At 32.0% G+C, this 20525-nt stretch overlaps 1 protein-coding gene across 2 annotated transcripts in view; it reads left to right on the top strand.

Moving 5' to 3' along the window:
• Window positions 1–20243, top strand: part of HGF (hepatocyte growth factor) — a 74502-nt gene extending 54259 nt beyond the window's left edge. For both annotated transcript variants that reach the window (XM_004431293.3, XM_004431292.3), the window contains exons 11-18: window positions 2717–2850; window positions 7768–7806; window positions 9029–9125; window positions 11679–11753; window positions 12617–12763; window positions 13317–13423; window positions 13548–13693; window positions 16474–20243. In XM_004431293.3, coding sequence (XP_004431350.1) covers window positions 2717–2850; window positions 7768–7806; window positions 9029–9125; window positions 11679–11753; window positions 12617–12763; window positions 13317–13423; window positions 13548–13693; window positions 16474–16650 — 922 coding nt within the window. In that variant the 3' untranslated portion in view covers window positions 16651–20243. The remainder of the gene's footprint in view (window positions 1–2716; window positions 2851–7767; window positions 7807–9028; window positions 9126–11678; window positions 11754–12616; window positions 12764–13316; window positions 13424–13547; window positions 13694–16473) is intronic.
• Window positions 20244–20525: the final 282 nt, after the last annotated feature.

The following is a 20525-nucleotide window of genomic DNA, read 5'->3' as shown; positions in this document are numbered from 1 at the left end:
TCCTCCTTTAACTTTAAAGCCTTTATTCTCTTCTAAAATATACTTAGTAGTAGATGATATTGTTTCAATTAATTTGCTTCAAAGCAAATAGTGTTAGTTATAAAGCAGTGCTCTCTAACATAAATACGCGATTCACGTATGTAAGCCACCCATGTACTTCAAAGTTTTCTAATAGCCACTTTTAAAGAAGTAATTATTTTTAATAATATATTTTTATTAATCCAATATATCTAAAACTTTTTCATTTCAATATATATTATAAACATGAAAATTATTAATGAGATCTTTTACATTTTTTTCATATTAAATCTTCAAAATCTGATATATATTTACAATTATAGCACCTCTTAATCTGGACTAGCCACATACCAGTTTCTCGGTAGCCATCTGTGGCTAGGAGGTACGGTATTAGACCCTGTAGCTCTAGCACTTCAAAGACAAGCAGAAGTCTGCCCTCATGGATCTCACACTCTGGAATGCCAGCAAACAGAAAATGCCAGTACCATATTATAAAAATCATGAAAAATAGCATATTTTATGCTATGGGAATGCAAAGAAGTGACTCAGACTTAGATGGCCGGAAAGGCTTCTTAGAGGAAGGGGCATTAGCTGGGACATATGTGATAAGTAGGAGTTGGTCAAAGGAAGTGCAGGAGGAAGAGTACATCAGGCAGAAGGAATAGCTTGTCCAAAAGCCCAAAGATTGATGTATTTGAAAATAGAAACAATTTTGGAAAGGTTGAAACGTAGTGTAATTTGGTCAATGTCCACAGAAGAGGAATTCTCCAGTGGCAAGACCACATAGAGCCCTGTAAGCTGTGTTAAGAAGTTTAGATTTTATCCTTAGAATTAAAAGGATTCATTAAAGAATTTTAAGCAGGAATTGGCATGATTAATATTAAATGCTGTTTTCAACACTGATATTTTTAAAAGCGTTTTTGGAAATATGGTGGGTTGGATCTAGCTCTTACAGACTTATGACAGACAGTTGTACCAACTCTGCCTTCAGTGATTTCACGTTGGAAACTTGATATTTTTATGGTGGAATTATTTACACTACAAAAATCAGCAAGGGTAACAAATAAAGACTCCCACCAAGCACACCTCAAAATGCCAATTGTTAAACATTTACTAGCATACTGCTGGAAATATGTGACGTATTTATTCAGGAACCACGATGGTTATAACTCAATTCATTGAGTTTAGGTTTAACTTTTGGAAATAGTTAAAAGTCATTTGGAAATAATTTGTAGTAAATTGATGAATGATTAAGTTGCATGGTACCATTTTGGTTTAAGAACAAACTATGACTGAATAAGGAGGTAGTACAGCATGGTGGTTTTGAACATTGACTCTGGAAAGAGCCGTGTGTTCAAACCCCTGCTCTACTGCTTACAAGCCATGTGACCTTAGACAAGTTAATTGTCCTCTGTGGATTTCAATTTCCTCAGATATAAAATAGCATAATCTTAAAGCCTGTCTCATTTGGTTGGTCTCAGGTTATAGTATATGTAAATCACATATAATAAAATCTGGCACGTAGTAAGTACTACGTGTACTTCCCGTCCAGAAAATGAACTTCCTGTCCAGAAAATGAGTTTGCAAAGATGCTTCAAGTTTCCATATCCAAGCTCTTCACAATTTTTTTTGTGTGTGTGTGAGGAAGATCAGCCCTGAGCTAACATCTGCCAATCCTCCTCTTTTTTTGCTGAGGAAGATTGACCCTGGGCTAACATCCATGCCCATCTTCCTCCACTTTATATGGGACGCCGCCACAGCATGGCTTGCCAAGCGGTGCTTCGGTCCGCACCTGGGATCTGAATTGGCGAACCCCTGGCCGCCGCAGTGGAGTGCGCGCACCTAACTGCTTGCGCCACCAGGCTGGCCCTCTTCCCAATTTTTTTTAATGACATATTAATTACATTTGAGCATGGTAGTGACTAATAATACAAAACAAATTCAGTTAGGTGTATAGTTTTCTTTGACTTGGTCAGGATGGCCATGTGGAATTTGACGTTATTAATGTTCGTGGAGTAAATACAAATATTGAAGTTATATGAGTGGGCATGGTCTTATAAAATAACACACAATATTTTTGTTTTTATTTTGTAATAAATTTAGTTAAGGTGTAAAATGAGAAAGGCTGAAGTGTTAGTTATCTGTCAAAAAATCATATTTTGTAACTATGTGACCAGTGAAATTTTAGAATTTAATTATTTCATTAGCACATTGTTATGAATTTTCAGTGTATGTGCCTGTACTTCGTCCTGGTGATGTTGCTAGTGATGATTCATATGTTTCTAACACATGAAAAAAAATACTTTTGCAATAGCTTTTATTTTCTATTATTTTATAACCTTGATCTTTGTCATCTGCTCTTTTTTTGGCAGTATGTCTCCATTTCTATGCACAGGGGTATTGTTACTTTGCCACTATAGTTATTAAATAGAAGCAAAGCTACAAAATCTTTCATCATTTTATCTATGCTAATTATGCAGCCCTGTCCCATATTCCTGAGTTAGAGACCATGCTTCCAAACTGTAAAAACAACAAGAAAATAAATCTCAAACAAAATAAGTCAAATTCATGCCAAGTAGAAACTTGTGTTGTATCTACAATGAAAGTTATGTGCTAAGATTATATCTTCTTGGTGACATTTTGTTTCTCTTGGACAAAATGAGCATCTTGTGATGTTCAGAGTTTGTTGTTTATGCAGGCACATCTTCTGGGAACCAGATGCTAGTAAGCTGAATAAGAATTACTGCAGGAATCCTGATGATGATGCTCACGGTCCCTGGTGTTACACAGGGAATCCTCTCATTCCTTGGGATTATTGCCCTATTTCTCGTTGTAAGTACATTTAGTAATCTTTTTCAGGTGGAATATTTTAAATATACCATGTCTCCTCTAAATTGATACCTTAATCACTGGTGGAAATAGTATAGGAGGGCTGGAGATGATCCCAAAATGAAGATGCACTCCAGACAGCAACACACACACACACACACACACACACACCTTTTTTCATCTCTCCTCTAGACAAAGAGACATTCTGCTGACCTTTTAAAGAAGATTTTCCTCCTTCTGAAGATTCTCATTTGGAACCCAGAAGCAATAAATGGCCATGGTTCTAGTATGACTGGGCTAAAAAGACCTCCCCCTCCTCCCCCACACCAATACTACCTGTTCAGCCTCTGAATGTAGCAGAGCTCTCAGCAAAGTCCCGGCCCACTAATAGACCCATGAATGGACCTGAGATAGTGGTGCTTCTATGTTCTTCTCCGTTCTTTAGCCCAAGACTAGGAAGCCTGGAGCATTTTATCCATTTCTCTGAACCCAAGATGATTTTGTTAAAAGGGTTTAGTGTGTAAAGTAAAAGATATATGTAAAATATATGTGTGATATACTTTATATAAAAGAACTTCTATATATCAATAAGAAAAAAATGAGATAATTCAGGAAAAAAATGAAGAAAATGAATCTTCAAGAATAAATATAACAAACAAATGAAAAGATATTAAAACTTATACTAAAAAGTGAAATGATAAAAGCATAAGAAATCATTTCCACCTATCAGGTTGGAAAATAAGAAAATGATTGTTAATGCCCAATATTAGTGAGGGCCTGGGTAGTCAGGCTCTCTCAATTCTGTGCTACTTTATGAATTGGAAAGCCTATTTAGAAGTCAGTGTGGGGAAATGTATGAGGATTTTTCAACCTTGGCACTACTGACATTTTGTGCTGGATAAATCTTTGTTGTGGGAGGTTGTCCTGTACATTATAAGACATTTAGTACCCACTAGATGTCAACGGCACCACCCTCCCTCCAGTTACGACAATCAAAAGTATCTCCAGACATTGCCAAATGTCCTCTGGGGGGCAAAATCACCTCCACTGAGAACCACTGATGTAGAGTAATATATATTGAGATGGGAAAAGATCCTCAATATGTTATTGAGTGAAAAAGCCTTGTTGCAAAGCCGTGTCAATAGCAAGAGACCGTTTTACTACACTACATATCTTGTAGCTCGATGTTTATAGCAAACATCTTTAAACATTATGTTAAACTACCTTCTTGTTAAAAAAGACATACTTTTGTAAGTCCAATAAGAGTACCATTTTAAGAATTTTTTTCTTGTGAGACAAGCCAGTAGCAAGTATCTTGAAAACAGCAGCAAAAATACCCACTTTAAAGAGAGAGCTTAGGTTGAAGAAATGATGTTTGCTTTAAAACATGAAATACAAACACGTCTATATTTTTCCAAAATTTACGTTAAATTAAGAGAGAATTGTACTTTAAGTGGAAACAGAGTCATGTTTCATGAAATTTTAACATAAAAAGGCAAACTTCTTAAATATGATGTTAATCAAGTATATCTATAGTTCACTTGAAATTTCTCAACCTACTTTTAATAAAGAAATTGTCTATAATAATAAATAAAACCTTATGTGTTTGCTAAAAATTGTATTTCATATTATTATATTTTATTTCATCTATAATAACAGCCTTTCAAATTAGTGTTTTCCTAATGTCCTTCTACTTTTCCCATATTAGAGTTTGCATAGGTCCTAAAAATGTGCTTCTATGGAAAATACTTTTCAAGTTTTAACACTAAAACAAACAAGCAAACAAATGTACCTCTCTGGCACACACAAAAAATTTTTAATGGTTAAATGATTATAGTTTCTAAATATTGATTCAACTTCACGGTACCTTTTGTGAAGTCTCTGTGATGAAGAATAATGGAGGCTAATAGAATATCCAGTGATCTAGGAAGAAGGAAGAAAGTCAATGATCTGGCTTCTAAAACATGATCTTTTGCTTTCTCTACAAGATTCCAGGTTTGTAAAAATCATAGTAGCTTAATTTTAGCACATAGATATAGTTAAGAGTAAAATGCTTCTGTAGAATATCAGGGAACTGTGACTTGGTTTATAAATTTAACTAATACAAGACTCTAATAATTTAAAAGTTTTCAAAATATATTTTCAACTAACATTTTTAAACTAAAAGTTAGTAATGTGCTTTGAAAGACTTCAGGGTGTTGCTAGTATTTGATTAAATGCTATTGCAGATAACTCATTTTTATTTCAATGTATTCTGAACATTAATTTCAATAAATATTTTTACACTGTCATTTTTCTAACTAATATTTATATCCAGGATTTATTTACATTTTCCTGCTGGTGAAAGGCTAATAAAATTTATCTTTAGAAGATTTGAGTTCTTATTTATTTAACTGCAGAGACTGTATAAATCATTTTCATACTATACATTTGTATTACAAAACATGTAAAGGTTTTTATTGCTTTTTAAAAAATGCTTACAAAATAATATTTAACATATATTTTTAAGATTATCAAATATGCAAAAATAAAACTGTAGAAATGTGTATATGTTTGTACGTATACACACTTAGTATGTTTTAGAAAAATCTTAAGTATTAACTACTGAGAGTGTAGTGGTTAAGAGCTTCAACCTTGAATTCCTGGGTAAAAATTCCAGCTCTATTGCTACAAGTGCCTTGAGCAAGTTACTTCTATCTCAGTTTGTATTTATTTATTCATTTATTAACAATTTTAAATTGAGCTGCTATTGTGTGCAAAGCCATATATAACATGCTAGGTCTACAACAATATAAACAATGTTTCTTACCCTCAAATAGTTTTCAGGGTAGAGAGGAGACATTTATGTAAATTATTGCAAATATAATCATTTAATAAATATTTTAATATTAAAATATATAAAGAGGTTGGGAACATAGCTGTCTGCCTGGAAAAATATGTGATGTTCACACAGTTTTGAACTTGAGTTGAAACTTTAAGAAAATGTTAAAAGAAACGTTTCTTCATGTTTTCAGTAAGAGTTCGTGTTTGGTTCTGAGGCCGTATAAACACACACACACTTAACGTACTCTTCCATAGGTAAAACTTTTATCAGTGACACGTTTTCCTTCTTCAAATTTAAGTTAAATCAATACAGATATCAAGATTTTTATCGAATAAGATTTGTATCATATGTATTTTTTCAGATTTGAGTACTGTTGTGGAGATAGTGAGGGAAAAGTAAAGAGAAGTGAGAACGGTACTTGACAGTAAAATGGAAAAGGCCTAGAGAGCAGTTTCTCTCAAAGTTTTGCTCAAAGTGTGCAAAAGAAGAACCTGAAATGTTTTTTCAAAATTCATAATCTAGCCACCAACCCAGAATCTCCAGAAATATAATTTTAAATGGTAGTCCAGCTTAAAGTGTGAGAAATATTTGCTGAGAGGAAATTATATGTATAACTTATGTTATAATTAATATAACTATTAATTATTAAAACCCCAAATTTACAATATCTACAAATTTTTAAAACTTGAAATATTTTAGTAAGGTACAATACTGAACTAAGTACTCTGTTGACCTATTAACTTGATGCTTAGAAATAGGAAACTTGATATGCAATTAAGGATAGAATGAATAGTCTAGTCTTTCTCATCACAACATAAGGAATAAATATTTCATTTTTTATTTTAGAATTTTCAAGTAATTGACTTGAGTGGAAAAACCAATATCCTTGATGTTTTAATGACCAAAGTCGGCCTCAATCTTAATTTGTACTGTGAACTAAAACACCGGCCTCAGCTAAGACAAAACCCTCCCCCAGGATAAGCTAAAGGGAAAGAGAAATGATGAAATTTATATGTTTGCATTTACCCTTATTCATTTAAAATACCTAGATCTGGAAAATGAACATAAATAAAACCTTTTAACATGTATTAAGTCTCTTGAGATTCACTATAAATAACAATCAAATTTGCATCTATTACAAAGGAATCCATATGCCATTACTGTTTTGTTGCTGGTTTATCTGAGCTCAGGGCATTTCCAGGGATTAGAAACCAGCTGGGTCTAAACAGTGCCTGACTAAATTCTATGCCATCAATTCTGAACAGTCAGACATTAAACTCCAGGAAATGTCTTGTACCTCATTCATTACTACATAAGTATTTTCAAATCTTAACATCTTCCAAGCTTTTCTCTTTGCAGCAATTAAACCCCAGTAGGAAGGTTATGAAAAAAGAGTAAGTTATGAGGTTTTAGTTAGAGTTCAGTTGCAGTTTCCAATGTTCTCTTTTGTCCATACTTTTCGTTACCATCTGGAAAAACCAATCTTTGAGATATTCTAACAAAACATAATTATATTTTGTTATCCCTCTTTTTCCATTAGTAATGTTGATTTCTATCTTCTAGAATTCTTGAAGAGTTTTCTGAAGCATGTGAAGTTTCAATTACCCTCAACCATGTAAAAAAATAAAAGTAATTTTCAAAAAAAATATAAATGGGCCAAATTACAGTAAAAAAAAAAAAGGTCTATCTATATGAATAGCCCAAGCAAACAATAATAAACATTAGTCTTATTCAATGAAATGTTCATTGTGTACAGTGTTGGGCACTTGGTAGAATGAGGCTGCTCCTTGACACCAGCAGTGTAATTCAAGCTGCCAACACTCATTAAACCACACACCTGAGAGCATCCACAGTCATAAAACAGAGCTTTCCTCACATCATCCACCACCAGTAGGCATGTACCTTCAATATTGCTCAGTAAAAGTGATACATAATTACTCGAGTACATTATTATATTTTATCTTTGAATAAAATGTCAAGAATTTTAGTAAATTTTCCAATTCATGGATATTTGAATTTCAATATATGGCTTTGATTCTATATAACAGAAATATGTATGTATGAATTATGTATATTTTATATATTTATTTTTTCAGGTGAAGGTGATACCACACCTACAATAGTCAATTTAGACCGTAAGTAATCTTTCAAAATATATAGTATATTTGAGTCTGTATGTGTCAGAAAAGATGTCATTATTTCTTCATAGAAAAATATCACTCTATTAACTCTTGTCATAAAAATAAGTTAATCTATTTGTTTTTATTTTTTTAAAAATTTTTTCTATATGCATGTATACAGAAGTTACAAAGACAACTGCATACTGAATGTCAAAATTCAATTCTCTATCAGAAAATGTATGATATATTTCACTTTGAAAAGAACATTTATATTGCTTTTAATTTTAGGCAAAATGTATATAATGGACCTCAACTATCCTTTATATTAAATCAGGATGCTAGAGTCAGAAAGAATGAAACCAGAAGGTTGGAAAGTTATGCAGTGTCTCTCTCCTGCTCTATCTTTAAAGCTCTTTGCATGCTCTACCAGGCAAAAGATGACACAATCTGAGAGGTTCAGTTAATCCTCAGCTTAAGAAAATCTGTTGGGAGCTGCTTGTTTTTGATTTTCACATATTTCTTGGGCTGAAGGAAATTACTCAAGTGTTTTGATTTAAGAGACCACCTGCTGTGCCCCAGGCTGAAGAAGCAAATGGAAATCTATTTTAGACCATGGACCGGAGTAGAAAGGATAAGGCAAGGAACACAGAGGAGGGTCAGGAAAAAGTTTACTCCAAAGAATTCTGCATTATGTCATTTAGATATAATAATTTGGACATAATAATTATGTCATTTGGATACAATTTCAATAGATATAATGTTGGTAGCATTTCAAAATTGCTCTATATTCTTACTGTACAAATTCAGAAGTAATAAATGAAATATAGTTTTGTTTTTTTTCCCACTCAGGTTATTTATTTCCATTGGCATTTAGAAAAAACCAGTATAAGTAATATTGTTCCATTTTATGTTGAGGTGGTGAGGGAAATGCAATTAGTGTTAGACCTGAAGAATTTGTACTTAGTGCTCGGAGAGCAAAGCCGCTGTCACTATCCTGGGAATGCTGTTGACCTTGAGTTGGTTAGTTTTTCTGTCTACCTAGATGAGGACAGAAAACATTTTGGGCCTGATTTGGCACTGTAGCCATAATATTTACCTTTTTTTCCCCCCCAAAATGTTCTTCTGACACAATTACAGTAGTTACATTTGTCTAGTTACCATTGCATTTAAGAAAACTGAGAGGCACTGATTATTTCAAAATGTTTTGTCGAAATGTTATGTTTGGTTCTCTTTTTAGATCCTGTAATATCTTGTGCCAAAACAAAACAATTGCGAGTTGTAAATGGAATTCCAACAAGAACAAATGTGGGGTGGATGGTTAGTTTGAAATACAGGTAATTATTAGTAGACACAAATCATGTGTATTTGGATTATTTGCAAAACTCATTTCCCGGCAGTATGGCCATAGGTGATCATGCAGGTTGTGCTGTCCACACGGGCACCCATCTGAGGGTGGCACAAGAGGGGACTGATCACATAATGCTTGCCAGACAGCCCTGGCTTTTGCAATTTGTACCTCCAGATATATGCCTTTTTAAATGTTCACGAAAGTCCCATATGTGTTGGCATTGTCCCCGATTATAAGTGACACTTCAGTTCTGATTAAGCAAAAGACAACCACACAGAGAACCTACTTATACTTTGGTATCACCATAGTAGTTATAATATATATGTTATTAACTTCACAATCTAGGATATTATGATTTTAATTTCTACATACCTGTGCATAATCGCATCAGAAATTGTTTTTAATTTCTGACTTTTTCATTGTCATTCTAATGAAAAATGGCAATAATTTTAAATTCTAGAATATTTTATCATTAAGAAAAAATTAGCAAACTATATTGATAGTGGAATAGTCTTGCTATTATGATATTCGGTGTGGATAAAAAATTCTTGACATAGTTCTCTAAGCTCTTAAGAATCAATGACGTTCAATTTTTTGCAAAATATATTGTTATACAAAAATTGAGCTTAGTAATTATGTCGTGAGAATTAAATATTAAAAGTAGGAGTTGACTTAAAATCTGATCTTACAACTTTCTATACGCTACATATGTTATACCGTATGGTAATCAGAACATTTGTCTATATTCATCTCTATTGGAACCTCTTCGTGAAACATACCCCAAAATGCACCTGAATTCTTGCCACCTTTTCCCTTGTTTTCAACAACCCATGTTTCCCCTTCTCAGCCTTTGTGCTGTTGTTCCCACTGTATGTTGAAGCTTTCTTCCTCCATATTTTATGCCTGGAAAATCTTTCTCATTCTTCAAACACCAACTCAAATATCTCCTCTTTTTGGAATCCCTCCCCTGTTCCTTTACCTCGAGCCTCCTAGAATAGACAAAGAAAGTATATCTTTTACTACAATTAAATCACAGTGGCATTAAAGTAGAATAGAGACAACTTGAAACTGAAGTTTTTTATGAATAAGCCAATTCTTAGCAAGTATGAAGTTTATATCCTTTGATATATGTATATTACTTTAAATACCAGGTAGAAGATGGCCTAAAGTTCTCTTTTAGTATGTCCTTCTTTCAAGGAGTAACTCATCAACTTTTATAAATATTTATGTCAATAATTGTAGTATAGCTGTCCTCAGTGTGTAGTACTAAAATAGAATTGTGAAACTCACCAGAATATTAAAGCTGATTGTGCAATATAAAGCTTTAATGAAGGCTATAAAATTTCGGGGGAGTGTTTCATATTCTTTATTATAGAAAATGTTCCAAGAATCCACATCTCTGAATTAGTGATTTTTTGCAAATCTTATAACTCCAGAAAAAAAAAAGAGGCATATACTTTGAATTTATTGTTACCAATAGGAGAAGGTACAAGGATACTCCTCTGGAATTCTCCATCCTTGGAGAAGGAGGTGAAACTATTTTTCATTAGATCAGAGTACTATAAACTTTTAGAAAAAAATATTTTTCCTTTTAAATCCAAGTTCTTAGTAACAACAGCTGTTTAGTTATTCATCCAAAACACATACTGAGAGAAATAGAAATTCAAACTCGATATATACTCTTAACCTCCTGTGTGGTACAGGCCATAAATAACTGTGGTCTTAGCCTGGGAATCTTCTATTGCCCTCTGAATCACTGAACATCTGTACTCTTTGGAAATGTAAATTGTGAAAAGTTGTACTTTTTCTATTTCTTTGCCAAAAAATAATGGATTTACAGATTTTTGGATATCATCAAATAAACGTACTAGTATTTATTATTCTCTACAAATATTTTACAATTTCCTAGATGACATGTCCTGTGAAATTGTTGTAATTTTATAAATTAAATATTCTATTTCTGATCTTAAGCTGAACAAATTTGCTCAAACTCAGTTATATTCTAAGTTAACATATTAGAACTAAATAATGATAATTAAAGAAGGGAATAGTGTACAATTTTATATATTGCTACCACCAGATAGTTTTCAAGGTTTAATAAAGACTCAAATTGCATTTTTCATAATCAAATACTGAATTTAAAATAGATCTACATTGTTTTTGTTGTTCTTTTGTGTTTTTTGTTCCTTCTAATTATCCTATATTTGTGGCACATACTCTCTCTCTCACAAGCATAGACACACATGTGAACATGTGTGGTGGGAATGGATGTGGTGTATAGTAGCAGGGTTCCTTATACAAAAATAAAGTTGATTTCATAAAATTGTAATCAAATTATGAAAAAATGTGCTAATGCTACAATCACCAAATACCTTCCTTCCAATTAAAAGGATTACTCATTTTACTCTAGTTGGTTTAATTTCTACATTTTCCTCTCAGATACATTTATTTTTAACAAATGGAGCCATAGATTTTGCATTAATTGGCAGGCACCCTTTCTGCACAGATGTTACTTGTTTCTCTTTCCTCTTTCTCATAGAAATAAACATATCTGCGGAGGATCATTGATAAAGGAAAGTTGGATTCTTACTGCAAGACAATGTTTCCCTTCTCGGTAAAGTGTTTCTGAAACCAATATTTGTTTTGAGCATTTAAAAATATGTATGGCTTCCATTTAGCTTTTAGGCTTAGAATGTGTATTCATTTAACAGAGATTCAGTGGTATGGGGTCAACAAATTAATTTCTCTTTTTAGATTTAGCTTACAAAACTTACTTTGACTTAATTGATATTTACTTATTGGGTACTGCTTCTGTTCACCTCTTTCCACAATTGGCAATACTCTCATTTGGGGGAAAAATTTGCCAGAATTATGTAAATAATTTTTACCCCAACTTCCCACTTGTACTCTATATTTCTACATAGAAATTCTTTTTCTGAATTATTACCACACTTCTCTCAATATTTACTTCTCCTTTCTTATGTAGAGCCAGCCTCAGATTCAGCCTGGGAATAATTTTCAATGAAAATTAGCCTTAGGAAAAGATAAGGAGGCAGCATTTGTAAGCCTATTTCCTGATTCTGGTCAAGGTCACTTTGATTTTGTTAGTATAAATCTTCAACCCCCATTAACAAACCAAATGTATACACAGCTGAGACAAAAAGGATAATTTGCAGTAAAATTATAATTTTTGTAATGTACTTTGCCTGAGAATTTTTCACAAATGACTTACTCTCTAGCAAGCAGAATCATTATTTTTTTAAATAGTCATTTAGAATTTCAGCAATTTAAAAGCTCTTCTTGCTTATATGTGCTTGTAGCATTCAGAATCTCTCATAACAAATGTGTTCCTCTTTATTATACTTTGAATCAAATTTCAAATTTAGGTTATTTATCTGCCCTCATAAGCTAAAATAATATATATGAATAATATTACATAATTTAAAATTGTATTTTACATTTTAATTTCTCACTTAGAAACAAAGACTTGAAAGATTATGAAGCTTGGCTTGGAATTCATGATGTCCATGGAAGAGGAGACGAGAAACGCAAACAGGTTCTAAATGTTTCCCAGCTGGTATATGGGCCCGAAGGATCAGATCTGGTATTACTGAAACTTACTAGGTTAGTTCCTTTAGAAGGTTTTGTATTTTTAACCTAGACTTGAAACTTTTTTTCAGCTAGGTGGCTGTTCTTTCTATCATGTAGATTTATTAAAAAATCATCTGTCACATAATATATATGTATATATGTGTATATGTGTGTATATATATATATATATATACACACACACACAGAGACAGAGAGAGAGGCATTTTCAAAATTTTCAAAAATGAATAAATGAAGTTGGGCCAACAGTCTGATCAGCCTGCTCTAAAACCAAAGCTCAATGAGCAACTATTTGATAATTTTAACAGGTGAAATAATGATTTAAAAAAATAGCAGTGATCCATTTATTCTTAAATATTAGCAAATGAATAGCTCATTTCTCTACCACCTACTCCAAATTTTTACATTATATGTTAGACATTCCCTTTTTCTTTTTCTTTTAAGAAATAAGACTGTTTATTCTCTCTAAATATTCTATTAAACATTAACACTGCATTTTAATATGTTAATTTTGCGTTGAATTCAGTCAAGAGTACTTACCATTAAGTATTATATTTTCTCTTTTCAGGCCTGCTGTCCTGGACGATTTTGTTAGTACAATTGATTTACCTAATTATGGATGCACAATTCCTGAAAAAACCACTTGCAGTGTTTATGGCTGGGGCTACACTGGATGTAAGCTATTCTTTAAAAGATAAGACAATATCATATTTATTTTATTAAAAAAATTTGTATTTGTTTCTTATTTTTCTCACCTCACCATGTGCTCATTAACTGTACATTTTTTGCACCATTCTAGTGATCAACTCTGATGGTCTCTTACGAGTAGCACATCTCTATATTATGGGGAATGAGAAATGCAGCCAATACCATCAAGGGAAGGTGACTCTGAATGAGTCTGAAATATGTGCTGGGGCTGAAAATATTGTATCAGGACCATGTGAGGTAAGAAGGGAGGTTTTTTTAATAAGGAGTATGTGATGGATAGCATAGTTTCTCATGTTTATTTATTTTTATTTTTTTCAAGTCAAAATCATGGTACAGCTACCTGTTCTAAGAGAGAGGAGTTGAGAAAGATAACTCTGTATTATCCTTGTGCATTTCTTTTAACTAAACAGTGGGACAATCCATGTGTCATTAGCAGGAAACTACGATGACATTTGTCTCTCATAAAAACAGTAAACAATACAGCCAGAACTCTAAGGGAAAGCTGTTCAAATTAGAAGTATCCAATATGCAGTTTGATACAAAACCTTGCATTTTTCTAATATTTTTTTAAAATTTATCTGATCTTACCAAATTCTCCCTAAATGAACTCTATTAAAGTTTTATTAAGAGATACGTGCCTGGTTTTAAACTTTTAAAAGTTTAAAAGTGTGTGTTTTGGATTCAGCCAGTGTGTGCATGTGTGTGTGTGTGTGTGTGTGTAAACAAACGCTATTTATAAAAAGAGCAAGAGGTCAAAGTTTGTCACTTGAAGAGTTTGGACATTTCATTTGTTAGGCAACTGTTCTTTCAACTTGGCAGTGTTCCTATCCCTATTTTACATAGACAAGCTGTTACACTGTTATTTTAGATATATTTTGAATGTAGGAGACATGCTCTCCAAGCCTGGGAGATGTGGAATTGTAGAATACTACATGTCGCAAAGCATGGAATCAGTTCAATAATGTGAAATGTCTTTTGACGTCTAGGAAAATGCCTTAAGTGTAGAGCATAAATATGTATAGAAATGCGTGTGTTATATATATTGCTCTGAGATTTATTCCTGAAAAGAAAATTTTTCCGAAGTTAAAGAGTTTTTAGAACTGCTTTAAGATGATATGGTTAGAAGCAGATTATGTGTTTATAACCCCTTTCAAATTTGGTGTTTTTCCAGTAGATAAGTATTACTGTGTTCATTATAACATGTGAAAATCTACTACTTTTTATCCCTCCCTCCCTCCCTTCCTTCCTTCCTTCCTTCCTTCATTCTTTCCTTCCTTCCTTCTTCCCTTCCTTCCTCCCTTCCTTCCTTCTTCTTTCTTTCTCTCTCTCTCTCTTTCTCTTTCCCTAAGAGCCCTGTAAGCGTGAAGTTTTGAACTAGACCCAATCTTTGAGATCATTTAGGAAGCTATGCACTTAACCCAGCCCTACTGCCATTACCAAAAGTGTTTTGACAACTGCTCTTCAGGAATAGCCTGTAATCTGGTTTATCATCTAGACATTCTTAATTCCTAACTTTAACATTGAAGTATTTATCACATTATCGCATATTTGTTATTTTTTATACATATTGACAAGACAACTTCAGATTGATTCTGCCACTTCTCAAAAATGCATTTATGCTCCAGAATGTCGTTTTACATCACTGATATTTAAAACAAAGTGATATAATCTAAATAATATGTAATATAATATAAATCACAAAAATCTAAACACTTGAAAAAGAAATCTATCAAATGTTTATATAATAGCAATAGCATCACATTTAGTGATAGTCTCCCAAAGTGAATTGCTTTCAAGAGAGTTCATATCAGTAATCACTGATGCATTTATTTAAAAATCAGATTTACTAACTCATGTGGCATAGTTTATCGAAATCTCCTAGAATAAACTATTTTGCTTACTATTTTATGTTCTACTTCACCCCTACCTTGATTTTCCCCATCATGAAATGTTGATAGCTCTCTTCTTTTCACCTGTATCACAGAACTAAATTTTGCTGTAGTTTAGTTTTATCTCATCACATCATTGTTGGGGAAAAATTGATAGTCCTAAACACTCTTTTTAATATAAGGATACCAAAAGCCAGTCATTGCAATCTTAGGAGGCTACATGGTGCATGAAAGTGACGCAGCACATTTGTAATGATTACATATAACAGTATGTGTAAATATATATATATGTATATAAAAATATACATAAATCAACCCATCAATCTGTCAATCTGTTCATCTTTCATCTATCTATCACCTATCTATATCTGATGATACAACAGGGTTACCATACAAGAAATGCCATGGAATCATAGACTACCTTCCACAAAGAGAGGTATAAACATAAACATAACTATATTAACTACTAGTATCAACAGTAAGTAAAGGAGCATTCCTTCTTTATGCTTAGAAAAGCAATTTCCAAATAGTAAATAGAACTATTTTATCAACCACAAGTTTTTATTTAACTTGTTAAGATCAATCTAAGGGCATGATTGGAGGAAGAAAAAAAAGCTTTAGAAATAAGAGAAAATTTAATGCAGTTTAGCCATTAAAACTGTTTGACTACAGATGGAGTTTTATTTGTACTCGTATTTTTCTACATTTTCCAAATTGAACATAAACACCAGAAGAAAATAAAAATAAATTTAAAATCTACTTTCATAAATAGTTATCAATGGTTATGTGTTAATTAGTCTGCATTCAACAAAGGCAAAATCTATTTTCAAAGATGAGTGAATATTTTGGAAAAGACAAGTCATTCTTAAATGAATACCATACATAACAGAACACTTGGAACTTTTGTCCTTATCTCAGTCTTACTTGGGTAATTCAATAGAAGACAACCAATGCTCTAGTCCATCAATTTTATGTCTTCATATTTTAGTTGCAGTTATCCTCTTTTTTGTATTTATGTACCTCTGAGATACATGTAGGAATCTGTATAGGAAATGTTAATGAATTATTAATTTTTATTTCTAAAATAAGACTTTTTTTTTGTTGTTATTGTCGATGTCTTCTTCCTAGGGGGATTATGGTGGCCCACTTGTTTGTGAACAACATAAAATGAGAATGGTTCTTGGTGTCATTGTTCCTGGTCGTGGATGTGCCATTCCAAATCGTCCTGGTATTTTTGTCCGAGTAGCATATTATGCAAAATGGATACACAAAATTATATTAACATATAAGGTACCACAGTCATAGCTGATGTAACCACGTCTGAAGCTTCCATCAATACAACTTTCTTTTACATGAAGATTTCGGAGAACATGGAATTAAAATGTCACTTAAAACAATCCTAAGACAACTACTTGAGTGTCATGTTTGTTAAGATACTCATTAATATTTATGGGTGTTTTCTGTTGTTTTGTTTGTCAGTGTTATTTTGTAAATGTTGAAGTGAATTAAGGTACATGCAAGTGTAGTAACATATCTCCTGAAGATACTTGAATGGATTAAAAAATGCAAAGGTATAATTGCTAGATGATAAAAGATTTAATGGAAAAGATCAATTATTCTCTCTATGCTGCTTTCCAAGGTTAGTTTCTTAATAATGAATAAAACATAAGTTAAACATTATTTTAACCTCACAAAAGCAATTTATACCTTGTGTCCTTAAATTGTAACTCTATATCAAATTATATTACCTTTCATATGCCATACATTATATTTCATTCATTTCCCCTTAACGTGTATCCTGTAATACTGGTCCACGTAACTTTTTACAAAATAATGTACCCATATACACATTGCCTGGGTACGCGTGTACATGCACTAGAGTTCAAATTGTGGTGTATCTCATGTAACCCCTAAATAATCTGAAAGTGTGTTCCTATAGTTTTCCTTAAGAAAAAAAAATAGAAATTTCTAAAGACCAGTAGAAATATTAAGGAAAGGTGTAAGATAGTAGTGACGAGCTCATCACTTGCAGATGATGAGTCTGCACCCGCAGACTAGCTTGCAGATGACCTTTGCTGGTTGGCATCAAAGGTATGGTCATGACCCACAAAGTTAAATAAAAACCTAATTTATATGTTTACATATATTTATCAACCTAGTTATTTTATGTAGTTTCTAATTTTTAAAGGGAAGGGGGTAATATGTGTATTAGTATTATTTCTTTTCTCCAAATTTAGGGCCACTTATTTATGCAAGATATTTTTAGATCTATTTCCCTAAAGTATTTTTTAAATTCTTAGATAACTGTTTCAATTGAAGTTTAAAAATGTTTTGGTCTAAAATTTTTTTAAGAACGTTAACTCTAAGTCGTGCTGCTGTGATTGGCTTCTAGCTCACCCTCTCTAAATATTTAAAAATTATTGAAGAGGAAAATCTCCATTTGTCTCCAAAGATTTCTAAATAGGCCTTCAGCAAATTATGGATTAAAGTATATATTGAAGAAAAAAATCAAAATACTTTTCTCAACCTTGAAGTCTTTTAGCCTAATAAAACTTTACTCAAATAAAAGAAAAAAAAAATGTAAAAGGAGGGAAAGGAACTAGCTTGTTTAAACTCTGTATTCATTTTTTTTAAAGTAAAGATGAATCTGCTGAATGAGATATTTTATCAAAATATCTTCATTTTATCTTCACTTTACACAGATCTTTTCTAATGCTGTGGGAAATATGCATTCAAATTTTGTATTTTGTTTGATAATAGCCAACTTATCATATTTATTATTGTATTTTTCATGATTAGCTAAAAATCACACATTTGTCAAGAAATGAAATAACAAAGAGTAATAGGATAGGCTCTGAATTTTCACAAAATCTTCCTGTACAAAAGATCTTTAAAAATAATTATTTGAATGATTTGAGTCCAGTATTCCCATTTCTCTAACTTATTTCTCTTGAGTGATCTCTATGAAGGTCAGGGATACAGACAATGCTCTGAAAGTTCTATAGGACACTGTTCAATCTTGAGTAGAGTGGTTTTAAGTTTACACAAGAGCTTAGTTCACAGAGTATAGGGCAGCAAATCCAGAAATGCTTATCTAAATTATGCCACATTTTTTTGGTAATAAGATATGTGCTGGTATTAAGAAACAATGAAAACAGAGATCCAACAAGTTGCCAGTCCACACCATCTTATCTGATTGTATTTCTCTTTCCCTTGTTAATATATCATTTTAATCAGAACACATAGAAATTTCAAAGGTATATTGCCCAAATATTAAAATATTTTTCAGTTTCTTCTTGCTGAACTGGCAAAATTTTATTGTCACATATTAATGATATTTGTAAAATGTTTATAAAATTGTAACACTTTTATCACATTTTAAAATATTTTGTTCATATCTTTTCCTCTAAATTTCCATGGAAAGAGAGATAGGGATTACCTAGATAGAAGATGCAGCTAACTTCTTGGCTATTGTGAACTCAGTGTTTTCCATTTTATTAAAGGGTAAAAACAAGACCACCAATAAACCATCATACATGGTGTACAAAGCATTTCTTTCTTTAGGAAGGTTCCTTTGTAATAGAGAGAGATTGGTGGAATTGACAATGAAAGCAAGATGAACAAGATCCATGTTATCTTAGGTGGTAGGACAGGGTATAATCATGTCATTTTTCTCTGGTAAAAGATACTATTTCCTGGGCACTCTTTTCTTAATAAACTACAAAAGTGAAAAAAACAATTATCCAAATTATCCAAAAATCCATTTCATTTTGAGTCATGGACAAAGGATCTTTTAAATTAGAATTGGTCAATGCCATTTTTTTGGCTGTTTGGATAGTGGTTATATGCTGTTATAATTGTGGACATTTTCTTATGTCTACCAGGAATAGTGGTGTAAAATTAAAATATTTGTCATAATGCCTCTGCAGTGCAGAAGGGAGGATAATCCTTTTGTGTACTTCTTTAATTTTATTGTAAAATATATAATGACTTTTACCTATTTGCTGTGGGCAGGTCCTCAGTGAAATGGTTTATATTGAGTCAATCTCTAGTATTAACAGGCTCTTGCTTGCTATCTAAGTGTTTCAAACTATGGGAAATGTGAGACACTGAAAGGCAAGAAAAATAACAATAATGGCATGTGATAGCAAAATTGTATTTCACTTATTCCTGTGAATATTTCTTGTTGGTACCAATGGTACTGTACAAAGTGAATGTTATAGCCACAACATTCTCTTGAAAAAAAACACTGTCAAGAAGTGAGAAATTGCTCTCAGGCATTTTCTTGTTGCTTCTAAGCATTTTTTTAAAACAGAAATACTGGTTTTGCAATATAGAGATCATGAGGTAAAGAATTTTAATAAACTCACACTAAAAAAAATTTAAATTGATTTACTGAAGTTCAAAAAATAACTACTCTCAATCAGTTGTATTCCATATTTATAGACAAACTCATTGGAAAAATAAAATTAATTTGAATAAAAAGACATAGTCTTTATGTGAATAAATTACTTTTCACAGTAAAGTCCAAAAAGAAGTTATCTTTCAACGTTTAACTGAGTTTTGAACTAAGAATTTACTAATACAAAAAAAAGGTTAAAATTCTCCGGACCTTATCAATCTTGACAGTGTAATTTTAAGTAGGTTCATTTCCATTTGCACAGAAAGTTTCTGTCTTTAGGAAACTGAAAATGGAATACTGTGGATGTTATGACTGTTAGTCTTATGTGTAAATAGGAAATTGATAAGCTGCCTATTGAGTGGTATAGCTAGATGCTTACCCAAAAAGGGAACACTGTGGTTATGACTTGTATATAAAATTTCTGTAGTTAATAAAGTTGTTATTTTTATAACCATGATTATATTGTTATTATTCCTAATAATAATAAAATATTTTATAAAAATGTTCCCCTTCTCTTATTATAATTATTTCCATGGACATATTTGAATCTACTCTAGGGCTTAATGCAGAAAGCAACAACAACAATGATCTCATTAACAGAAAAGACATACACTTTGTTGCAAGAAATGTCATATCACCTGTTTATAGAACTAAGACAAAAAAATTATTATTTTATTCCAACTTCTATCTATGGCAATATCAGTGGTCTTCAGTAAACCATTAATCTCTACATACTTTTATTTCTTCCACTGTAAAATATAATTATTCAGTCATTCTT

Source organism: Ceratotherium simum, chromosome 1 (genome assembly GCF_057802395.1).
Source record: "Ceratotherium simum simum isolate JZ-2026a chromosome 1, ASM5780239v1, whole genome shotgun sequence".
Taxonomy (NCBI): Eukaryota; Metazoa; Chordata; class Mammalia; order Perissodactyla; family Rhinocerotidae; genus Ceratotherium; species Ceratotherium simum.
The sequence above is the reverse complement of the archived record's forward strand: the minus strand, read 5'-3'. Positions and strand labels throughout refer to the sequence as shown.